This window comes from Coffea arabica, chromosome 8c (genome assembly GCF_036785885.1).
Source record: "Coffea arabica cultivar ET-39 chromosome 8c, Coffea Arabica ET-39 HiFi, whole genome shotgun sequence".
Lineage (NCBI taxonomy): Eukaryota > Viridiplantae > Streptophyta > Magnoliopsida > Gentianales > Rubiaceae > Coffea > Coffea arabica.
This window is the reverse complement of record NC_092325.1, coordinates 46,395,706-46,419,541: the sequence shown is the minus strand read 5'-3', so window position 1 is coordinate 46,419,541 and position 23,836 is coordinate 46,395,706. Positions and strand designations below refer to the sequence as shown.

The window sequence follows — 23,836 nt, the reverse complement described above, 5'->3', positions numbered from 1 at the left end:
GATTGTGAGTTTTTCGAGAAAAATTTTGAAATATCGCTTTAATATATTCTAAACATCTTTTTACTTCACACATGATACGGGAACTAGTGGAGATGGCCAAATCTCCACCGAGGAAAAGGGTTAGTATGTGAGGACTTAAAGAGAGGGTACGGACGGTTGGCTATGTAGTTAACGGAAAGGAGTTGCCAAGTGGGGTTGCCTCGCCATACAGGAAAAAAAGAAGAAAGAAGAGGTTTTGGAAGAGGAATGGATGAGGAAGACAGCGAGCCGCGAGCCAAAAGCATGGTCTGAGGTGGACAAAAAATATTTAATTAAATCTCATCCGGATTTAAACATAAAATTCGCAAAACCACCCAATTTGATTAGGATTGGAGAGTTACACAAATTTTAAGAAATCGTTCCAAGATTTTAAAGCCCATACCTATCATCCAAACATGAAGAATGGACCTTCCGAATCTTCAATCTAATACCCTTGAACCAAACCAAATGTCCCCTATTATGCACAAGGCATGAGTTTGATGTTAAAATTTTGGCATCTTCTATTATTTCAGTTTTACTCTTACACTACGGAAAACTACTAAAGTTCAATCATTTCCCATAATTTCCACTATTTTAAATTCAAATAACGACTCTTTTTTTTTTACAAAAAAAGAAAAAAATCACATCCTTTTTTTTTTCTTGCAATCCCAACAAAAGTTTTAATGACTTCCACGAGTTTTAATAAAAAAAAAAAAAAAACTTAATTTTTTTTTCTTGATTTACACACCGATAGGGTGTGCTTTTCCCGCTAACAAGAATTATCAGGCAATCCTACTAAAAAGTGATTAATCATAAAACCCACAGGGTGGCCCTCCTATTCCCATTAACGTACTCTGATTATGCATGACTATCATTCAATTTGAAACCCGCTCATCAGAAACCCCTTAGCACTCCCAGTTCTTGTTCCTTGCCTATGTATCATCTTCAGCTAAAGCCTTCCCGCGGAAGGACCACTTCCAGTGTCTACAGCAGAGCCAAATCAAATACAGCTGCCAAATTAGCATACTCCCTCCTGGACTGCTTAAATCTTGAACGATGGGGACAAATATGGGAAAGTACATGGCGATTGGTAGGAAGGCTAAGATGCACTGCATCCTCATTAACAGCTGATGAAATCTTCCTGGAGTTGCTTTATGGAGGAGGTAATCCCATATACGTGCTTCCTTGTTAGCAAGGGAAACAATTATGGAAAATACATGGCGATTCGTGAGAAGGATAACATTCACTGAATCCTTATTAAGAGCTGCTGAAACCTTCCAGCAAGTGCATGATGTTTACCAACTTCGAAAACCTTGACTAATGACCGAAGAGCTCTGAGTATTACATCTTTCTTTCCCTTGACATGTGCATCACGTTCACTCTGAAGCACAATACTTCCTTCATCCAGAGATGAGAAGAGTGCTCTAAGCCACTCCTCCAGAAAAAGTGTTTTCTAACCAGAAACAAATGAATAATGAACCTTGTGTTGAGTTAATATCCAATAAAAGACGCTTCAAATGAAAGACATCCAAGTGAGATGACGGAATAAGTGCATGGTACCCAATAAGAATGAAAACTAAGATCAAAACAAGCAGCTGTCAAGTATCGGAGGGAGGTAGAAAAATGAAAATAGAAGCATGCAACTATATTCCACCAGCAGCGAAAAAGATATTGAGAGAGAGAGAGAGAGAATTCAATTAGTGCTCACTTTGACAAGGAACTCTTCAATAGGCCCACAGTCAGTTCCTGAAGCAAGACCAATCACATGCAACATAGTTGAAGTAAGCTGTAAGAAAGAATACTTTGGTTACCATGATTGTACTACGACAATCATAAACAGAATGGAGATAAGAAAGGTATACGAAGAAGGAAATCTGTAATTTCAGTTACATCATAAAATGGTTGTCAGATTCCTGTTGAATCTACTAAACTCCACTTGAAATTCAGTAGGCCAAAAAGTTTAACGTCACACTTGGTTATGCACTCTCACTGTTTAGATAACTTCTTTGTCCATTTCACAATCAGAAAATATAGCAGAAAGAAAAACTACATGAGGAACGACTATGAAATTGCACATCCTTGCTTTCTTATAGCACTAAGCTGGCAGAGTAAAATACTACTGTGCAGCATCCATTTTTAGCACAAGACTTTGCTTGCAAATAGCATCTCCCAGATCACTAAGCATCTAATAAATGTTGAAACTTCCATATTATTTGTTTCATAACCTCCTTATAGTTAATTAGCATACGAAGGAATCTGATACGCCAAACCTTTCAGATCATTTATTTCAAAACCCCCTTTCAGTATTACCTGATTAATCAGCATACAAAGGAATCTTACAGTATATATCAAAAGAACAAAGTATCCAACAAGCCCAAGCCATAACTAGTAACTTTTATCAGATCAAACTTTAAATTAATCAATTGATGGAGATCCATAAACTGAAATTGTTTGGGCAGATTGACCTGATTTTCCAGTGCAACTTTATACTTAAAATTAGATGGTGATGATATTTTGTCGGAATTTAGATTCTCTGATACATTCACCACGCCTTGAAGGACATCATAGAAGGATCTGCCATAATCTGCATCAAACAAATCACACATGAAAACAACACGGGAAGCAGAATGAACCTGAGTACACTGAAAAAGAGAGAGAGGTCAAATCTCATGCTCTGAGACTACTTGAGATGTCGAACTATCAAAAAACATAAACTTTCTCCTTTTGGATAACAAAAGGACAAAATCATGACATCCAATATTTATTTCTCTGATAATGACAAGATGGAGATTTACAATAACAAGAAGATCCACTTAAAAAGCAGTACAAGTACATCCTGAAGCTTGATGCGATACCAATAACTTCAACAATGAAACCTTTGGAACAAATTTCCCAAACAATGCAACTGATGAATAACTAAATAAATAACAGAAAGGACTTGCTAAGAAGCAGTATAAAGCCCGAATTTAGGTCTGGAGAATACATGCACGGTACAGCTAGCAAAGGATGATATCAGCTTGAGAGTATGTTAAAACTTTGGTTCTCTTAAGATAATGAAAAACTGCATGCAGCAATCACACTTAAATACAACCAAATTAATTGATACTGCCTCTTTCCCAATGGTTGTGGCCATGCTTTTTTACCAACAGTATAAAACTGATATTGAAATCTGTTTTGTTTTCCACTTTTGACCTGCTGACTAAGGTTTAAACAAATATGCTTCTACCAAGTCTTCTGCTTTGTCCATAAAAGAGTGCCCACAAAAGTATAGTGTGCCTTCACACACCGAGCTCCAACCTAATTGTCAAGCTAGTGCCCCTCAGTGTGCCCATTGTCTGTATGCATGTGAGGTGAGAAGTTGGTGGGTCAGAGTCAAATGGAGGGTGTGATTGGAGAAGATCAGTTGCCATTTCAGAAGGTAACATGTATTCTGCAACAGCCAAAGATAGAGTATGACAATATCAATGTATGCAGCTTAGTATTATTTACCATCTACTGTACTTGGAACAGCCAAAGCAGTGACAGCTTGTATCCTGATCTTAAAATTCGCAGAATCACGCAGAAGCAGTAAAAGAATACTAAAAACAGCTGGAGCCCTGCAAAAATATTTGAAGGAGAGAGGAATTCAAGAAGCGCAAATATATGATGTACTTTCACTTGATGCATGAGGAAGAGCAAAAAAATACATTCTAGACAATTTCGCACAGAATTTTAGAGAGATAATTGCACAATCAGAGGGACTCTTAGGTGAAAACAGCTATGCTGAATTTCATAATTATTGCTTCTTTGTGATTTACTAAATTAATGGTATCTTCAGTTTTTCGTCAATACTGGATTGCTTCAAATAACTTGTCTCTATAGGTTAATGCAGTCTGAACAGTACCAAAATCATGATCCATTACCAACTAAAAGAGCAAGGTTAATATTGAAAAGGGAAGAGAGAAAAAATACTGAAGCTGAAGTAGGAAAATTAGGTGTCGAAATAAAAGGATAACATGAAGGCTGAAAATTCAACGAAAGACAAAACACAAGGCATACAACTAGGCTGAAATTTTCAATTAGTGAACTGCTGCACAAGACAACTTACTCAAAAGTCCATCCCATTTCCTATTGGCTTTCCAGCAAAATTGACACATTTCAGACAAATGGGCGAGACACATTACAAACTTCTGCTTACTAATAGCCATAGGTTTGTCCACGGATGCATAATGTTCTGTGTAACATCAGATGTTTGAGATGCAAACGGGTAGAACATCGTCTGACTTTTAATTAGCATAGAGTACATACTCAGATTCTGGGATAAATCAGGAATCACTAAGATATAAAACAAAGGCTACAGAGAAATACTCAACATGAGAAACATATGAACCTCCCAAATCTGAACTGAGAAATAATCAGTACGAGGTAGGGTGCAAATGAGTCGAGCTCAATCCAGCTACTCATGACCTTGCTCAGTCAAAGCTCAACCTCAAGCCTTCTTTGACCGAGTTTGAGCAGCCTGAACAGCTTGACAAGCTCAAGCCTAACATTTGAGGCTTGAAAGCTCATCGAGCTTAATTGTACCTTCAGTTTAATTGTATCTTCAGTTTTTGCGTCGATACTGGATTTTGTCTGTACAGGTAAAAGTTTTAGACATGCTTCGAAAAACCACACCATCGAAACGGCCCCATAGGTGATATGAAGAACTCTAGTCTTAGAATAAAGCTAGATAGAGAGAAACAGGTAAACATGAAGACAAATAAGCCCAAGAGTTGAACATATAACCATTATCCTAAAACTTGTTCATCATTTGATTGCCATCCCCAATCTTCGCACGTGAAGTCAAGGCGCTGCGAGCAAACAAAGAACTAAGGAATCAAGGTCCTATAGTCAATGCATCCAAAGTCAGCCTGCAATCAAGTTCGAAAATAAAGTAATATATTTAGTCAGTATATTTACAACCTAGCTATCATTAGCTAACCTTACAATGTCCAGGGTCTAGCTACCTTCACGTTGCTTGAGTTATAGGTCCAGAAGTTGATAAGCAACATAATACAGCAAAACTACTTCTATTTAACATAATTTATCAAAAAATGTAGCTTAGCACTTCGCAAAGGGGGTACTTCAATACACCTTCGTCAAAAAAAAAGAGCACACTAGATCCAGCCAGGGTTTTCAATACTGCAAAAATTTTTCAAGGGTGATATGAAGTGTGAATTCACTCTCTAATGACGTGAGTCTCTGTCTGACTTGATTAATAAAATACCATTTGGAATGCAGAACTGGTAGCAAACATAGCCATAGGAGGAATAATTGAATACAAAGATGACATAATAGAAGCATTATGCAGCCCTTCTTAAGCCTTCAGAAGAATCCCTAAATGAGCTCATTAAACCTACGCAATTGAGCCAAGAAGAACAGCTTGTGCTTTGACTACAATGGCCAATACCAATTCCAGGTTAGAATAAGGCGACCAAATCTTGAATCTGCTTACTTTCTTGCAGATCACAATCCGTCCCCTAGAATAGTTTTAACAGAACGCCCCTAGAATAGTTTTAACAGAACCCCTTACAATGGAAAAGTACCGTATTCCCATCTCCAAGGGGCAAAACGCTACCTAATTCATGTTCAGCTTTGGTTCCATACCTTTGGTTTCACATAGTTTAGGTTTTTGAGAGCAAAAATTCAAATAAAAAGATGTTGCATTTTCAACACTGGCTACCCTGCACACTAAAAATGCTGGTTAGTGCATAGTACAGTATCCATCTCTACCTACAAACAAGCTCAGTGCAAAGATCTTTGATAAATTGACATTGATCGCTTCTCATTTTTGACACACCAAATGCAATAAGGTCCTTCAGCAAGTGAATTGGCAACCCTTTTCCCTAGAATGGGGGTTGCTGTGGCTGTTCAGAGACCTTCAAATCTGAAACTCTTTGCCAGATAGCAGCTGTAAACAGGAACTCTTGAGTCAACTTTGCGCCTCAACTAGATGGCGTTCAAAACCACCATAACCAGGCCTTTTATTTTGATCATAACCTAATAGATGAGGTTAAGCCAAAGCAGCTCTAGTTAAAACTTGGACAAAAATAACGGCTGCAATTTCTTTGTTTATAATGGTGAAAAAAGAAATCATCCACCAAACAGGGGTGATTTTGGAGCATATCCAGCACCTAGCTGTCATATTCGGGGAATGCAACCACTCCAAGTTTTGCCATGACAAAAGAATAGAAACCCCACCCCAACCCCCAAAAAAAGGAGAAAGAAAAGGAAGTGGTAGGCAGTCGCATTTGAGGAATGCGACCCGGAACTAATAAACAGATATAAAAAGCTTATAACATCCAGTTACGCTGAACTTCTAATCTAGTAAGTACTAGAAGTTTTATTGCTTTCACTTCTGCAAAACAAATCACAGATTCACTACAGGTGCGAATGTATGTGTGTGAATGCGACCACAAACTAATAAAAAGATATAAAAAGCTTATAACATCCAGTTATGCTGAACTTCTAATCTAGTAAGTACTAGAAGTTTTATTGCTTTCACTTCTGCAAAACAAACCATAGATTCACTACAGGTGCAAATGTTTGTGTGTGTATTTAGATCTACAATTACATGTAATTTTAGGGCTACTAATAAACAGGGAAAAAAAGAAAGGGCTCAATCTTACCTAGATGGAGCTGGAATTGGCACTGGTGATCTCACCAGAGCAGTCGTTGTGGGTAGGTGGCTGGTCAGGGTGGAAGAGAAGAAGGGGGGCTGGGACAACTATGATATGGCGCTAAAGACTTCCCTCGTTTCTAAAAGGTTTTAGAAGCTGAAGTGCAACCGCCCTCAAACCACCAACCCCCCCCCCTCCAAAACAAAAAGTGTAAACTCATTCCATCATTTTTGGTATATTAAATCAGTCCACAGCGACCTTTTTTTATATATACTTATAATATAAAGTTGGCAGTCACATTTTTAGTTGTGAAATGTGACTACCCAACAAATTTTAGTATTTGCTTTTCTACACGGGAAAACTGGGTGGTTGCATTCTAGGAATGCACCAGGGCAGTAGCATTTCTCAAATGCGACTTTCCCCTTTGGCCAATGATTTTTTTTTGTCCATTAAAACAGAATAGCCAAGATGTTGCTGGCCTGATGCCAGCAGACGTGCTATACAGCTATAGATTTCTAGCTGCATGGTAAATGAAAGAACAGAACAAGAAAAATTTGAAAGAAAAGCAAAAAGAAACAGACTTCAACTCGAGCACAATTACCAAATTAATTAGAAAAGTCATAAAACTACTGTGACTTGGGGATCTTTGTACCCAATCAAAACCCAAATCAGTTCAATTCCCACTTTTCAGAACAGTGCTAGCAGAGAACTTGATACAGAGCATGACCAAAATGGTGGGCTAACTTTTTAGAAGTAATTGCCTATTCTATTGCATGTGAACCAGTATCAAGTTGCAGTCATGGCTCCACTATCAAGAAAATAAGTAGATATCAACTGCAACCAAAATTAAAATTTTAATACCATCATTCATTCAGTTTTAGAAATGACAATACCAGTGACCAAATAAGTAGATGATCACAGAAAGTCATCCTAGCCAAAAAGCAAACAACATCAGGTAAATGAAACCAATCATGTAATTACTTACCAATCCTTGTCATGCAATTCCAATGTTTTATTGACAAACAAATTGCTCAATGCATGGCAAACGTTCCACTGAACCTGAAATGAAATGCCAGATTTCATCAATATAACTGAACAAATAAATTAGAACAAAGATAGAAAAGAAAAAAAATGCCTCCATTACGTGGACATCTTCATTCATTAGTCAATTACAAGTTGCTTGTTACTAGTTATCCTATGCCCTAATGATAGTCCATCATCATTTAATATTCTTCTATGGTCTTGGTTAGATGTTATCTTCAAACATCTATGGTATCAGCTTGCTTACCAGTGGTGAACAAAGAAATCAACGACCAATTACAATTCAAGACCAATCAAACTTAAAAAATTCTGTAAATTGTACTCTAGCTAGTCTGAAAATAATAAAGTTTACCTTTCGGAAAAAAAAAAGTTTGGGAAGATGAGGTCAGTGTAAAGAGGGAAGATCAAATGTTACTTGCCTTTCTGCTCATAACAATTATCTTACCTTTCATCTCTTTTTTTTACTGATACGAAATTAGGAATTACCTTTACATTTCCAGTTGTAACACAAGAAACAAATGCTTGCACCATTTTTTCTAGCCAATCTGAAGATGTAGAAGTGCCTGGTTGGAATGGCTTTGAATTCTGATAAAGATTCTCTCGCTTGGATAAATGCTTGACACTTGAATTGATTAGAGGTTTGGATTTAGGACCCAATCCCTCATTACAATTAACTAAATCACCAGAAAATGGGACAAATCCTGCAAGGTTCCCCAAAGCTCTGACAGCATTTGCTTTAATCTAAAAATGTAAAAACAGAATTAAAACCTAAGACAAGCCACAAAAGAGAACAATGGTCATGAGTAATTATTCAGCAGAAAGACCTTTATTTGCATTGGCTTACCGATTGTATCTAGGAACAAATAGTCGAGCACTTTGCCCTATGATCAACATATAAACGTGTTACAAGTAATTAAACTTACCTGCTTTTCTATGATAATTTTCATGGTCCTGCCAAAGACATGCTAAAGAGAGATAGAACAAAAATATGGAGAAGAGCAATCATAATCCAATTCTAGCACATGTTGCAGCAGCATGGACTATCTGACACTAAATAAATCATTACTGAACAAAATAAAACCATGATCTTTCTATCTTCCATTCTTATAGATCTAGAGTTTTGCTTTGCAATTACTCCTACATGTTATATGTGCACGGTATGAATGGTTCAATAAATTATTTTGGAAGCTGGAGATGAATCATTGGCAACAACAGGATTAGTTGTTTTGATTGAACTACTTATTGATAATACAATACTTATTGTATAAATAACTGGCTATTTTCAAATTCGGTAGCTGCCTCATACCACCAAGGTTTTGTTTTTAAATACCCAGTCCCTCCAAATGATAATTTAATGAGCAATTGAATAAGAGAGGTTGAACTTAATCAGCATTGCTGCAGATACAAATTACAGCAACAAGACACAAATAGGGCAACTAAGACACAGTCTAATACAACTTCAATCCCTTTATCTTACAATGATTACAATATCTGCAGTATACTCCAAAAGGTGGATACCGGCTGAAAGAAATAATTTATAGAATAAACTACGAAGTACAAAGACATGGCAAAGACGCTTCCAGAGCCTAGCACTGATTTCGCATGCCTCAAGTAATAGGGAGCTAGACAATTAATTTCCAAATAAATATTTCTTTAACCTTATTGTGTTTTTATCATGAAGTTTATCTCAGTGATATGGTCACATGCTAGCAGTAAATGTCCTGAAAGTGTCATTATAAATCAAGTTAAGATGTTAGAAGTTAGATCTAAAATCATTGTACATAGAGTGCAATAAAATCATAAAGTATTTTGCTAGAAAAGATGTTGAGGCAGTTGAAGCTGAAGGCAATAAGGCTATCAAAACAGGCTGCAAACTGGATGCGTGCAGACCAGGTATAAAGTGCTACATCAAGCATGTTAAACTCAACTTTTAGACGGTCAAACATTGCTCTTTCTAACCATAAACCACAGAAAACTTCCTCATTTTGTGTGTATTAATTTCCTCCAAATTCCATTCAATTGCAGCCTAATCCACAAGTGCAGAAAGTGACACAGGCCCATAGAGGTTCACTAGATGCCATTAAGTGAATGTAGGGGAACAGGGCCAGAAAGATATATTCCAATTAAAGTTCAATCACAGTTGGCTTCTGATAGCATCCCTACGAGTACTTCTCCGAATTACTCCTTCGCAATGCTTTCAGGCTGAAGCTTACAGCCCAAAAAAAAAAAAGGAAAGAGCTACTGTCTCTTAGTACCATGCCAGAGCATAAGACATGCAAGAGAAGAAGAAAGTTCACAAGAAGACTAAACGCAGTCATCCATGTTCACCTTGTCATTGTCTTTCGATAGATGCAAAGCACTATTAATAAGGATAGAAATCAATTCAGAGCTCCCCTTTGAATCTAACACATCAAAGAAAGATATGATTAGTAGTGAAGAAAATTCTCAAGATACAGATTTCAAGACCTCTAGATGGAGCCATTGACCACACCTCCTGAACCACTTGTAAAACTAGGCAAATCAACACAGTGGCGGAGAGAATCGCATATGTTTGCTAAAGCCCATGAGGCTGTAATGCGCACCTGAAAATTATAAAACAAAAAAGCCTACTTAAAAACAAACCTATATCGTTAACTTGCAAGGATGAATTGAGCTATTTACGATTGAAATACTTACTGAGACAAGTGAATCATTCGTGTTATGCACCACGGCATAGACAAGCTTGTCAAGGATCTCTTCGCTGTATAGAGGAAATTACTCAAAGCGTTCTCCACCAATTTATCTATTCATCAACAATTATCGAAAAAATACTACCTCTGGATTACTTGCGGAAAACAAGCAATAACACCAATGGCACGACAAGCAGCCGACCTTACTGAAGGAACCTCGTCACTCAGGGCAGCATCTACCTGCAACAATTTCAGTAGCATATAATGTCTGATTGATGAAAATCTAAGTAAGACTTTTGATCAGGTATTAGTGAACCATTGAGGTTGTCCTGAACTTACAGAAGAACTAAGAATAAAGTCCTGTTCAGCTTGGTGAAGTGACATGAAAACAGGTGAAGTCAATCCAGCAAAACAAGTTACTGATGCAGCCCTTACCTTAAAAGAATCAGAAAATTGTTTAAATTAAAAAAAAATGTAAAACAGAAACCGCAACGAATACTGTTTCATAGGCAGGTATGTGGGGGGTATTTATTTTTTACCTACATACACATACATACCTAAGTATCCATACAATAAAAATCTTGGAAAGATAACCAAATAAATCCACCACAAAAATACCAATACTGAAAAGTGTCAGAAATTGTTATTGCCATGAGTAGACAATGGTCACAGTAATGGAATAAATTCACTGATTGAACAACAAAAGCTAAGTATCAAGGAAATGCTAAATAACAATTCAATTTGACAGAGGGAAACATGCAAACATCATTTTTTCATGGTTTGCAACCTTTAATATATAAAAATGCCCCTTTATAGAAAGTAGACATTATTTGGGAGGACAAGAAAAGGAAGACATTTAAATTGGGACTGCGAGTACAATGTGCAGGTGTGTCAGGACTACATTGAGGTACTTGTGCAAAAACTCGCCATGGTCAAGGTGGTAGTGATATTGATAGATAAATGAGAAAGTTGTTGCACAAATGTGGTGAAAAGTAAAGGTGGTAATAGGCAGCCGTAAGGCTATTGCTGGAATTGAATGAATAATGTTCCATAGAAGTAAACGGTCCATAGCTTCAAAAGACCTCAGAAATTTTCACACAGTTGAGTTCAAAATGATGAAATATGACCAAAAAAATGGTACGTAGTAGGACGTAAAATTGACCAATGGAAAGCTAATGCTATGTAAGCAAGCAATTAGGAAAAATATGACAAGTGTTACAGAAAGGCCAACCAAAAGAGATACTGTGATGATATTCAGTGAGAGTAATTCTCATGGAAGTAACATAAAGAGTCAAGCACAGAGGTTACTCATCCGTAGAACTCGCGAGGACACAAAAATACATTAGCAATAATATGAGTAAGAAGAATGTTCTTGCTTAACCAACCACAGCAGAAGAATGTCTAAGAATAAGAGGCATATGCTTGGCTATTGCTTCAGACCACTGCTCACACCCCTGAGGGAATAAATTAACTTCATAAGTAGGGGAAGCCGGGCTCTCAGATCCATAACATGGAGCAGATGAAATTGTCTTTATTTTCATATAATCAGATGTAAATGGGTCATCAAGAAGTCTTTCATCTGAAAGATCCTCAGTGCCTTTAAATCCAGAAATTGCACGAAGGCATTCATCAAAAACCTGTTAAAAAAGTCCATGTCAAAAGCCTTAGATGCCTATTATTAGACTTTAAACTAAGATAGATGGCTTTATCAAAACAAAAACGATTTCCGTCCAAACTCATAAATATACATAAAATGAGCCAAAGAATGCAAAAGCCCTAATCTCTTGCATAGCATCCTGTCAACCAATATCTGACAAAGTGCCAGGTAAATTCTGAAGAAGAGAACAGATTCTAAAGAAGCAACACAAAGGAGAAACATGTTTATATGGAGCAAATGTCAAGCCCTCATCTCTTTTTCCATAGCAGCCCACCAACTGACATCAGACAAATCGTCAGGCGAACTCTCGTTATGCATGCCAGCACAAACATAGAGAGAATATACAATAGAATATGTAGGGCAACCAAAATGTGGTAAAAGAGAAAAGATGTATCAAAATTGGACTCAGATACAACTTAGAAAAGTTAAAGGTACATGAAAATGAAATCAGAAATGTGAAGGGTTCTAGTCTTAGAAGAAAGCAGGATAGAGAAAAACTGGGGGAAAAAGGAAAAAAATCTTAAGAATTACATGTATAAGAACTTTCCTCTAAATTAGTCATCATTAAACCACTATCCTCAATCGTTGCATCTGAACTCAACATGCTAGCAGTAAACAGAGAACTAAAGAAATCGCTTTCCATAACAATTAAAAGAAGAAAACAGTTGTTGCCAGATCAAGTGCAAGTATTGTGCCTTTTAGCTCATAAATCATGTTCCACTAGCTTCTCCAACATCACTACCATCCAAATTCCACATTTAATATTTAGCACAATGTACGACTCTTATCCACTAAATGCCACCTTGCAAACAGTGCTGATACTATTTCACCTGAAAGATAATTGCAAACATTCATAACTTTCCCATAATACCCATTTTCTTTCTGAAAGAAAGGAACACACTTTCTTGCTGCAGAAGCTAGTTCCTATAATTAAATTGTCCCTGATGTTTCTTAGGTTCGTTGATAAGTGTCGAAGATATTATCTCCTATGATTATGGGAGATATTATCTTCCATAATTACCTCCCATAATTATGGGATTTTATTGCTTATGATCAATCAAGTTTGAATAGATAGGATATGAGTTGATTATGTAATCCCTAAAATCATGCTTCTATTACCTTAAGTGGTGGCAGAACTATGATAGGGTTGTCCTATATATGCCTACCTTGTAAGCATATTTAGTGTGTGGGAAAATAAAGAAAAGGAGAGTTTTTTGTTCATTTTTTCCTTTTCTGTTAAAGTTTACATGGTATCAGAGCTCCGGCTCTGTACCAATTCCTGCCATGAACTACCGAGCAGCCATGACTGGATCGACTGCTCACACAAGAGAAGACTTATCCTCGTCTTCAGTAGTTATCCAAACTACAGATTACTCCGCTTCAAATTCTTCTTCCCTACAAATAACCGTTCATAAATTAAATGGTTCCAATTATCTGGAGTGGGCTCAATCTGTAAAGCTGGCTATCGATGGCAGAGGTAAACTCGGCCACCTTACTGGAGAAATTCAGCAACCAGCTGCTGAAGATCCCAATTTGAAGAGATGGCATTCAGAGAACTCTCTAGTTATCGCTTGGTTGATAAACTCTATGGAACCAGCAATAGGAAAGCCACACTTATTTCTGCCCACAGCCAAGGATGTGTGGGACGCTGTCCGGGATATGTATTCCGATATAGAGAATTCGTCTCAAATTTTCAATCTCAAGACGAAATTGTGGAAATCAAGACAAGAAGATAGAGATGTTACAACCTATTACAATCAGATGGTAACTTTATGGCAGGAATTGGATCTTTGTTATGAGGATGAATGGGACTGCCGTGCAGACAGTGTTCGATACAAGAAACGGGAGGAGAACGACAGAGTCTATGTCTTCTTGGCTGGACTAAATCAAGAACTCGATGAGGTGCGAGGTCGTATTTTGGGCAGGAAGCCTCTCCCCTCCATTCGTGAAGTATTTTCTGAAGTCAGAAGAGAAGAATCAAGGCGTAAGGTGATGCTGAAGTCATCACCAAAGTCCAAGGCAGAGGATGAAGTTGAGACTTCAGCATTGGTTTCTAAGGGGACAGATTTGGACGGGGATAAAAGAAGGAAGCCTTGGTGTGAACACTGTAAAAAGTCGTGGCACACAAAGGACACATGCTGGAAATTACATGGGAAACCATCGAATTTCAAGAAGAAAAATGGAGGTGATAGCAAGGTGTTGCAGACTGTGAATGAGGATTCTCAAAAGCAACAAACTGACTTTGAGACACCAGCCTTCACAAAGGAACAATTAAGCCAACTGTACAAACTCTTTAAGTCTCCACAATTTTCAGCCACTGAGCCAAAAAGCTTCACTCCTTTCTGTTCTTTTGCTAAAAATGGTAAACCTTTTACTATTGCTCTTTCATGTAAAACATCAAATGCATCTTGTCCACGGGTTATATGGGTTATTGATTCTGGGGCCACTGACCATATGACTAGTGTGTCACAATTATTTTCTACCTACAGTCCATGTGCAGGCAATAAAAGGGTCAAGGTTGCTGACGGATCATTATCCGTCATAGCTGGCATAGGTTCCGTTGTCATCTCTCCTACTCTAACACTTCATAGAGTTCTTCATGTTCCAAAGTTATCATGCAATTTGCTGTCCATAAGTAAATTAACTAGGGATCTCATGTGTCGGATTAATTTTTTCCCCTCTTTTTGTGAGTTTCAGGAACTGACCACGGGGAGGATGATTGGATGTGCTAGAGAAAATGGGGGACTTTACTTCCTTGAAGATGGATCAGATATGACAACACCAATCAAAAACACATGTTACGGGTCTGTCTCTATTACTAGTAATAAAGAGATTATGTTATGGCACTTTAGACTAGGACATCCTAGTTTTTATTACATGAAATACTTATTTCCAGATTTGTTTAAGAATAAAGATTCATCTTCTTTTCAATGTGAAATCTGCGAATTGGCTAAACATCATCGGTCTACATTTTCTATACATCCTTATCAGCCCTCAAAACCGTTTTTTCTATTACATACTGATGTTTGGGGTCCCTCTAGAATTTCAACTTCATCTGGAAAAAAATGGTTTGTTACATTCATCGATGATCACACAAGAGTTTGTTGGGTGTATTTGTTAAGAGAGAAATCAGAGGTTGCAAGTGTGTTTCAAAAATTCTACAGCATGGTTTTGACACAATTTCAAGAAAAAGTCAAAATTGTTCGGAGTGACAATGGAAAAGAATATTTCAATAAAATTTTGGGAAGTTTTTTTCTTGAAAAAGGGATTGTGCATCAAAGCTCCTGCAATGATACCCCACAACAGAATGGGGTAGCTGAAAGAAAAAATAAACATCTTTTAGAAGTGGCGAGGGCATTACTTTTTTCAAGAAATGTTCCTAAATATCTATGGGGCGAAGCAATTTTAACTGCTACATATCTCATAAACAGAATGCCCTCAAGAACCTTGAATTTCCAAACTCCTCTGAATTTTTTCAAAACCATTTATCCCATGTCTCGATTAACATATGAAGTCTCATTAAAGGTGTTTGGGTGCATATCCTTTGTTCACAATCATGAACAAGGTCGAAGTAAGTTAGACCCTCGAGCAAGAAAATGCATTTTTGTTGGATATGCACCCACGCAAAAGGGGTATAAATGCTTTGACCCCATTTCGAAAAAAATGTTTGTAACCATGGATGTAACATTTTTTGAAGATAAACCTTTCTTTGGAGATCCTCTTCAGGGGGGGACTCGGCATGTAGAAGAACTTGTAGAAGATGATGATGTTTTTCGTATTGAAAATCAAATTCCTGATCAAAATTTTGTTGATAGGAGAATTGATTTTTCTGATTTTTTAGAAGAATCTGCAGCACAATTTCCTCAACAAGAATCTTTTCAAGATAATAATCCTGAAAAAACAAATGACACTCTTCAATTTGCCCGTCAAAAGGATTTTGAAAAACGTGAAAAAATTGATCAGGGATTAGAAGATGATCTCTTGTCTTTAGTGCCAATAACAGAGTCGAATTCTCTTAGTGAAAGAGATGGGAATGTAACTGAAAAAACCTTGAAAACCTATGTCCGGAAAAATCATCGAGGAAAAGATAAAGCTCCCCCTTCTCTTCACGACAAGGAATCCGAACCTAGGACAGAATTTAATGTTTTTGAGTCATTAGATAAAGTTTCCTCTGATTCAAAGATTGCTGATTTGGATCTTCCTATTGCACTTCGAAAGGGAGTGCGTTCTTGTACCAAACACCCTATGACTAACTATGTCTCTTATGAAAAGTTATCCCCTACCTTCTTGACATTTACTTCACAACTTTCTTCTGTGGAAATTCCAAAGAATGTACAGGAAGCATTACAAGTTCCAGAGTGGAGAAAGGCTATTGAAGAAGAGATGTATGCTCTTGAAAAGAATCAAACATGGGAAGTAACAAACCTGCCACAAGGGAAAAGGACAGTAGGATGTAAATGGGTCTTTACCATCAAGTATAATTCCGATGGGACATTGGAACGGTACAAAGCTCGATTGGTGGCTAAAGGGTTCACTCAAACCTACGGGATCGATTATCTTGAAACTTTTGCTCCAGTAGCAAAATTAAACACTGTTAGGGTGCTTCTCTCAATAGCAGTAAACCTTGATTGGCCGCTCCAACAACTTGATGTCAAGAATGCATTTTTAAATGGTAATCTGGAGGAAGAGGTGTACATGGAGTCTCCCCCTGGATTTGAAGGGAAGTTTCAGTCTAGAGTTTGCAAGCTAAGAAAATCGTTATATGGTCTCAAACAATCTCCTAGGGCCTGGTTTGAAAAATTTACTAGGTCGGTAAAGAATCAAGGCTATACCCAAGCTCAGAGTGATCACACCATGTTTGTTAAACACTCCAAGGACGGGAAGATAGCAGTACTCATTGTGTACGTGGATGATATCATCCTCACAGGAGATGACTTAATTGAGATGGAACGGCTGAAGAAAAGTCTTGCTTCTAGCTTTGAAATCAAAGATTTGGGAACACTACGATATTTCTTAGGGATGGAGGTAGCTCGGTCCAAGAAGGGCATTGTTGTGTCCCAACGCAAGTATGTTTTGGATCTTTTAAAGGAAACAGGGATGAGTGGATGTCGACCTGCAGACACTCCTATGGATCCGAATCACAAGTTAGCAGATATAAAAGATGGAACACCAGTTGATACTGCTCGATACCAAAAGTTAGTAGGCAAGCTAATTTACTTGGCTCACACTCGTCCTGATATAGCTTTTTCAGTGAGTGTTGTGAGCCAGTTTATGCATTCTCCATATGAAAAGCACCTTGATGCAGTATATCGAATTCTGAGGTACTTAAAAAGTACTCCAGGAAAGGGATTGTTCTTTAAAAGAGGAGATCGAAAGACCATTGAAGCTTATACAGATGCTGATTGGGCAGTATCAGTCATTGATAGAAGATCAACCTCGGGGTATTGTACCTTTGTATGGGGCAATTTGGTTACTTGGAGAAGTAAGAAACAAAGTGTTGTAGCTCGTAGTAGTGCAGAGGCAGAGTACCGAGCTATGGCTCATGGTGTGTGTGAGATGTTATGGCTGAAGAGAGTTTTAGAGGAGCTGAAAAGACCTATTGAACTTCCAATGAGGCTCTATTGTGATAACCAGGCGGCAATTAGCATAGCTCATAATCCTGTGCAACATGATAGAACCAAACATATTGAGATTGACCGCTACTTCATAAAAGAGAAACTTGAAGGAGGAATTATCTGCATGCCATTCGTTCCATCAGCTCAGCAAATAGCTGACATTCTCACCAAAGGACTCCTCAGACCAAATTTTGAACTTCTTACAAGCAAGTTGGACATGATAAATATATACGCACCAACTTGAGGGGGGGTGTCGAAGATATTATCTCCTATGATTATGGGAGATATTATCTTCCATAATTACCTCCCATAATTATGGGATTTTATTGCTTATGATCAATCAAGTTTGAATAGATAGGATATGAGTTGATTATGTAATCCCTAAAATCATGGTTCTATTACCTTAAGTGGTGGCAGAACTATGATAGGGTTGTCCTATATATGCCTACCTTGTAAGCATATTTAGTGTGTGGGAAAATAAAGAAAAGGAGAGTTTTTTGTTCATTTTTTCCTTTTCTGTTAAAGTTTACAATAAGTAACTTGACATCTTAGAATATGTAAAGGGAGAGAGTCACTATGTGGTGTAAACACACAGTGTCACTTTCTAAAGTTCCTAATCTACCCTTAACAACAAGGGCAAATTCGTCCAAATCCATTCCAAACACCCCCCCCCAAAAAAAAAATCAGCAGAAAATCCACTAACTATAACTTCCTCACACCAACTCCTACACATTCCTCTCAACTTCCATCATCTTTTCATACAATTATCTAGATTAGAAGGGAATCTGACCAATAGAAAACCTTTATAAAGCAAAATAATTTTGATAAATATATTTTTAGTTAACTGCGCACACATTAGGGTGTCCCTTCAGCACTAGGAGCATACAGTATCAGTGCGCTTGTGACTCTTCAATAGCAAGGCAGCTATTATTCGTAAGGGATTATCAATTCAATCACAACACCTACATAATTCTCAAGCAAAAAGAAATCACATATGCATATATGCAATTAAATGTTGCCAAAGAAAAGAAACTGGAACAGGAAAAAAATTAGACCAGAACACAACAAATAGATTAGGACAATCACACCTTGACTGCAGCTGTAATTACTTTCTCCCAGCTAGGCCCACCAGTGCATCCGGCATTAATCTTCCGCAATCTTGCTTGTACATCGGGGGTATATCTCAAAAATGCATACACAATAGAGGACACCTCTTTCCAACATGAAAACATTGCACTCGGATAATTATGTGCCACAGCTCTAAGGGCCTGGACAAAAATACATAGAGATTAAAATATGCATTTGGATACCAGTATTTACATGTGCATTTCATTCTTGTATACCCAAGAAAAGCTAGTGTTAGAGAGAAGTAGAGGGTTGTTATTTAGTGCAAATTTGCTTGGCTTTCATAGGGTTTTTCAATGAATTTGATTCCCACAAAACAGAATAATATGTCATTGTTTAGGGATAGGATCCACATCATATTTAAAAAAAAAGTTTAATATGATGTAGTGAATCTCGACCATATCTAAAATGGCAAAAACCTCAACGGCCATTAAACTATTGTCTGTGTTGACTTTTGACCATGAAACTATTTTTCGTCAAAAATCAGTCACTAAACTAACTAATCAATACAACCGTCGCCATTTAGTCAATTTTGGCTCTTAATCTACAAAATGATCAGTATAAGTGTCAAAAAGCAAGGGTATTTTTGTCCACCACTAACTCGACATCCTACATGCTCATGCAGTACTAGTACCACTACTCCAATTCATCACCGGGGGATTCTGGATAGAAAAGCTGAAAAAGACGACAACCCGTGCTTTCACATCCATCCGTCATTCATCTGTTTGGGGAAGAATCATCCACAACCCAATTTCAGCCATCATCTAAAAACCATAACCATGGATTTCTTCCAAAAGCTACCCTTTTCTTTCTCTTGAAATAGATTTAGAAACTGTCCTTCGAGCTTTCAGTAATGAAAATCCAAGAAAAACAGAGAAAAAAGAAGCAACAGCTGACGGGAAAGGAGCAGCAGCTGTCGCTGCCACTGCCTTTCACTGGAATCAACCATCACCACCACCATGAGTCTTCATCGGAACAGAATTGTGAAGGTTCTCTCTTCCCTATTTATGTGTTAATATTTGTGAAAATGGTGATTTATTGTTTATTTAGTTTAGTTTCTACCTTCTGTGATTGGGTTAGAATTAGTTTAGCTTTCTGCAAAATTTTGGCCTGGTTATTTCTGATTTTCTTACAAAATATTCAATCTTTTTTATGCCGAAAATCTGTTTGATGAAATGCATTTGTAAAATGTTGTGAAAAAGGAATTTGGGCTCTTTTAATCTGTATGAGCAAAGGGAGGAAATCTGGCCAGTCCAAAGCTAGTCAAAGCCCACGTGTTCACTGGTGAGCAGACCCAAGCCAGAAATTGAGAGATTTTTAATCTAATTTTCTTTTTATTTTTGTTGTTTTCCTTCCCTTTTCTTGGTTGTTCCAATGAAATTTATTGTATGTACTATGTTTTGATGATTGGGAGAGAGGAGGCAATGATCCAGTGTTGCCAGAAGCTGACAAGCTTTGCCGGAGAAGAAGAAGATAACGCAACAATTGTCCCCTGTTCCATTGGAATGGAGAAGATGATTCGGTTTTTTGGGAAATTTCTGCTTTAGCCAAGTGGATGGGGAGAGATGTCGAGTCAGTGGTGGACAAAAATATCCTTGTGTTTTGACACGTGTTCTAATTATTTTTCTAGATTAAGAGCCAAAATCTACGAAATGGCCACGGTTGTGCTGATTAGTTAGTTTAGTAGCTAATTTGTGATGAAAAATTGTTTGACGATCAAAAGTCGTTGTGGGCAATAGTTTAATGGCAGCTGAGGTTTCTTACCTTATCTAAAATATGTAGAACTCGGGCAAGAAAGCATAAAATCCACAGACAATACCACAGCACGCTATACCCTATGTATTCTTAAATAGCACTTCCTATCTCAATCAATTGGATTCAGAAAGAAGCTATTACAACTGTAGATATACTTAGATATTGCACAATATGGATGCAATACCAAATTGTGCAAAAAAGCAGTCAAGGGGGGGTATGACACATCATGATCTGGCATGTATAGACCATAGAAAAAAGAAAGACAATGTGACATTTGTAGTGCAAAACGCTTGAAATATTAAGCACGTTAGCAGAAAACTTCATAACTTATAATAGAATATCCACAAAGTTCTTGTTCTCCCTCATTTGCTTAAGCTTCATAAACTAAGATCATCACAGTGACACATTTGGAAGAAATGGTAGGCAACAAATTGCACACAAGATTCTAGGCGGTTTTCACTACTGCGATAAGTACCAGAAACATAATATCTTAATAGTTCTATCAAAACAATAATATCAGAAATTAGGTGCTTATGCTGTCAAAGAAATTGGCAAAACTAAAACACAGAAAAATAATGCAACCAAAACAAAAAGGAGAATTTAACAGCGAAAGAGGCAGGGAAGAAGAGGAGAGAAGAGGACTTTCAAGTTCACAACCATCTACGTACTCAAAGTGTCGCAGATCAGTTATCAATGCAGAAATAAACCAAGATTTGCAACCCCACGCTTAATATCAAAATTAATTAAGCCAACCAGGTAAAATATTAATTATCATATATCATTCAAAAACCAGGGTGTGTATAGATGAATTTCTATTATCAGACAAAACATAGTTTCTCAATAACTGATCTAAGCGTTAGATTTAGAGGTGTGAATCCTTAAATGTTTGAACAGAAACATAACTCTCTTTAAAGACCATAGAACGAACCAAAGAATTCACACCATAAAACATCCAACATGTGCTACTCGTTCAATGATTGTAACATTATATGCATATCCATCTAAATCAGAAAAAATTCATCATGCACCTGGAACAGAATTATTATTTTCCCACAAAAGTAACTAAAATACAATGATCAAAGAATTCCTCTGAGAATTATAAAATATTACCTGTAGTGATTCAGAGCTTATAGATGGGCTCCTGAATGGTTCAGAATACGAAAATAATGTATATAACAGTCCAGGCTTCTTTTGCCCCTCAAGAAAACCTGAATAACCATTAGAGTAACTTTATCATCTCCAAAGTAAACAATATATAGAAATCGATTCAGGCTTCAGATGCGATTTAATAGGAGACTAGAACCATAGTAAAAATTCATCCAAAGGTGTACAAATAACTTTTTGTCCATGACAAATTAAGTTTTACTTTTGATTTTCCTGTTCCTCAAGATTTTATTAACTTGTTCCTTTTTCGATTTCTTGGAGTTTTCATTCAAAAGGCACCTTATCTCCATTATCTTGGTTGTTCCTTAACCACTGAAACAGGCTAAGATATCAACACATCTTTATCAACCAAAAGAAACCAAATAACCCATCAAAGCCTTAACCACAGAATCAGTGACTAAGTTCTGTGATAAGTTCATTCACGGTCACAAGGCACCCTGAAGTTCTAATACAAGGACAAAAGGTGGCTCAGACTATCATACCAGAGCATAACAAGCCATATATCTCTATAGTTTCCAGTTTTCTCAGCATAAATTTGATGAAAGTAGTGGATTTAAAGGGAAATAATGGGGTGCAATATGCATAAAAGGTTCTGGGTCTCAAAATTCCAAATAAAAAGGATTGAGGAGCTGTTCATGGGGCCGAAGAGCTTCAATGTGTACAGGCTTGAGGAGAAACAGCTATGTAAGTTGCCCAGAGAAGCAATGGGGAGTGTTAAAATCACCCATCCGGTAACATAAGCATCACAACCAAGGTTAGAATTCTGTCCCAAATTTGACATAGACATAAATGCTTGAGAAATTCTCAATATCTCCAAGCTAAATAGACAAAAAAACAACTTAAGAACTTGAACAGACTTAAAAAACCTATATGCAGTAATTCAGAAGTTGTAAAAACACCATAAATAAAATAAATAAACAGCTGACTGAAACTGAAAAAAAAAAAAAAAAAAAGCTGAAAAGCATGTAATTTATAGTAGGTCCGAAATATCTTATGCTAGCTCAGTAAGGGCTCACTTAAGTCCTACAGATCCAAATTAACACTTGATTTTCTAAGCTGATGTTCCCCATTCTCGCTCATTTCCCAGTTCCAATGGTTGCCATACTTAGAAAATATTCCACCAAAAACACTTAAAAGAGTATATACAACTTTAAGATCTGAAATTAAGATAAATTTTTATCATAAGATTGTTAAAATATCCTAAAAGGGAGATAGTACACCATGATTTGGATATTTGCTTATGTGTTTTACTTGTTTGTTTTTTCTTTTATCAAAATATGCTAAACTCAGATGAGGTGGAAGGGGGTTGAGACTTGAGGAAAATGGGCATGTAGCAAAGTAAAATTAGCGCTGCATGAATGCTCTGTCATGCTTACACAAATAACATAACCCTATAAAATCATTAACATAAAAAGCAAAGCAAGAACTTATTAAAGCAGCTTACCTCTTCCAACTTCCTCTAAAAGCATATGTTTGACTTGAACTGAGGGGGGTGAGACAGACAAAGCTACCGTTAAGCAATCAAAAGCTGCAGCCTACAAATGAAGAATGGCAGCGAGCATAATTTACCTTGTGTAATTTGGCATGTATGTCAATGTACAGGAGGAAGATGTGTAAGACAGAAGTTACAACTCATAAAGAATGTGTATAGAAAACTATGCAAGCCCAATTATCTTCCTTAATCTATAGCAGTCAGCAAAAAGCAACATCTCTCCACTGCAAAATGCAACATGTCTCCTCTGTGAAAATCTCGACAGTATGAATACAATTGATAGTAGTTAATTCAACAATTAACTACTTGCCGAACATCTTTGTATTTTTTTTAATCGTTTTTTGATAATTCAATGAAGGTTCTGTAACACCCCTACATTCCACACCAGTTAGATTGAGAGATTTGATTGATTAACAATATCCAAGGCAGTGGAATAGTAATAACTTGGCTTAAGCATTTTCATCAAGTGATTTAGGTCCAAAAGTCATTGGTTCAGCCTCTTTCTCATGGGTACTATGGTTTCAAATTAAGGAAAATCGAAATTCGAATTTAAAAGATTAAATAAATATATTCTGTCCTTTCATCAAACATGATCCCTATAGATCTTGGAATGGAAAAGCTTGAAAACAAAATGTGCAGGTTTATTTGCTCAGATTAAAAAC

The 23,836-nt window shown here is 37.0% G+C and overlaps 1 protein-coding gene across 8 annotated transcripts in view; it reads right to left on the bottom strand.

Moving 5' to 3' along the window:
- Nucleotides 1-591: 591 nt before the first annotated feature.
- Nucleotides 592-23,836, bottom strand: part of LOC113722458 (uncharacterized) — a 33,957-nt gene continuing 10,712 nt past the window's right edge. For 3 of the 8 annotated variants that reach the window (XM_072063078.1, XM_072063077.1, XM_072063080.1), the window contains 15 exons: nt 23,127-23,217; nt 21,629-21,726; nt 18,727-18,906; nt 11,752-12,003; nt 10,706-10,801; nt 10,512-10,606; nt 10,374-10,437; nt 10,189-10,279; nt 10,026-10,099; nt 8,184-8,438; nt 7,642-7,715; nt 3,508-3,614; nt 2,484-2,602; nt 1,727-1,804; nt 592-1,471 (listed from right to left, as the gene is read on the bottom strand). In XM_072063078.1, coding sequence (XP_071919179.1) covers nt 1,262-1,471; nt 1,727-1,804; nt 2,484-2,602; nt 3,508-3,614; nt 7,642-7,715; nt 8,184-8,438; nt 10,026-10,099; nt 10,189-10,279; nt 10,374-10,437; nt 10,512-10,606; nt 10,706-10,801; nt 11,752-12,003; nt 18,727-18,906; nt 21,629-21,726; nt 23,127-23,217 — 1,884 coding nt within the window. In that variant the 3' untranslated portion in view covers nt 592-1,261. Of the gene's footprint in view, nt 1,472-1,726; nt 1,805-2,483; nt 2,603-3,315; nt 3,449-3,507; nt 3,615-4,370; nt 4,630-4,782; nt 4,908-7,641; nt 7,716-8,183; nt 8,439-10,025; nt 10,100-10,188; nt 10,280-10,373; nt 10,438-10,511; nt 10,607-10,705; nt 10,802-11,751; nt 12,004-18,726; nt 18,907-21,628; nt 21,727-23,126; nt 23,218-23,836 lie in introns of those variants that run through there. The other 5 variants (XM_072063079.1, XR_011820454.1, XR_011820455.1 and 2 more) reach the window with 5 other exon arrangements.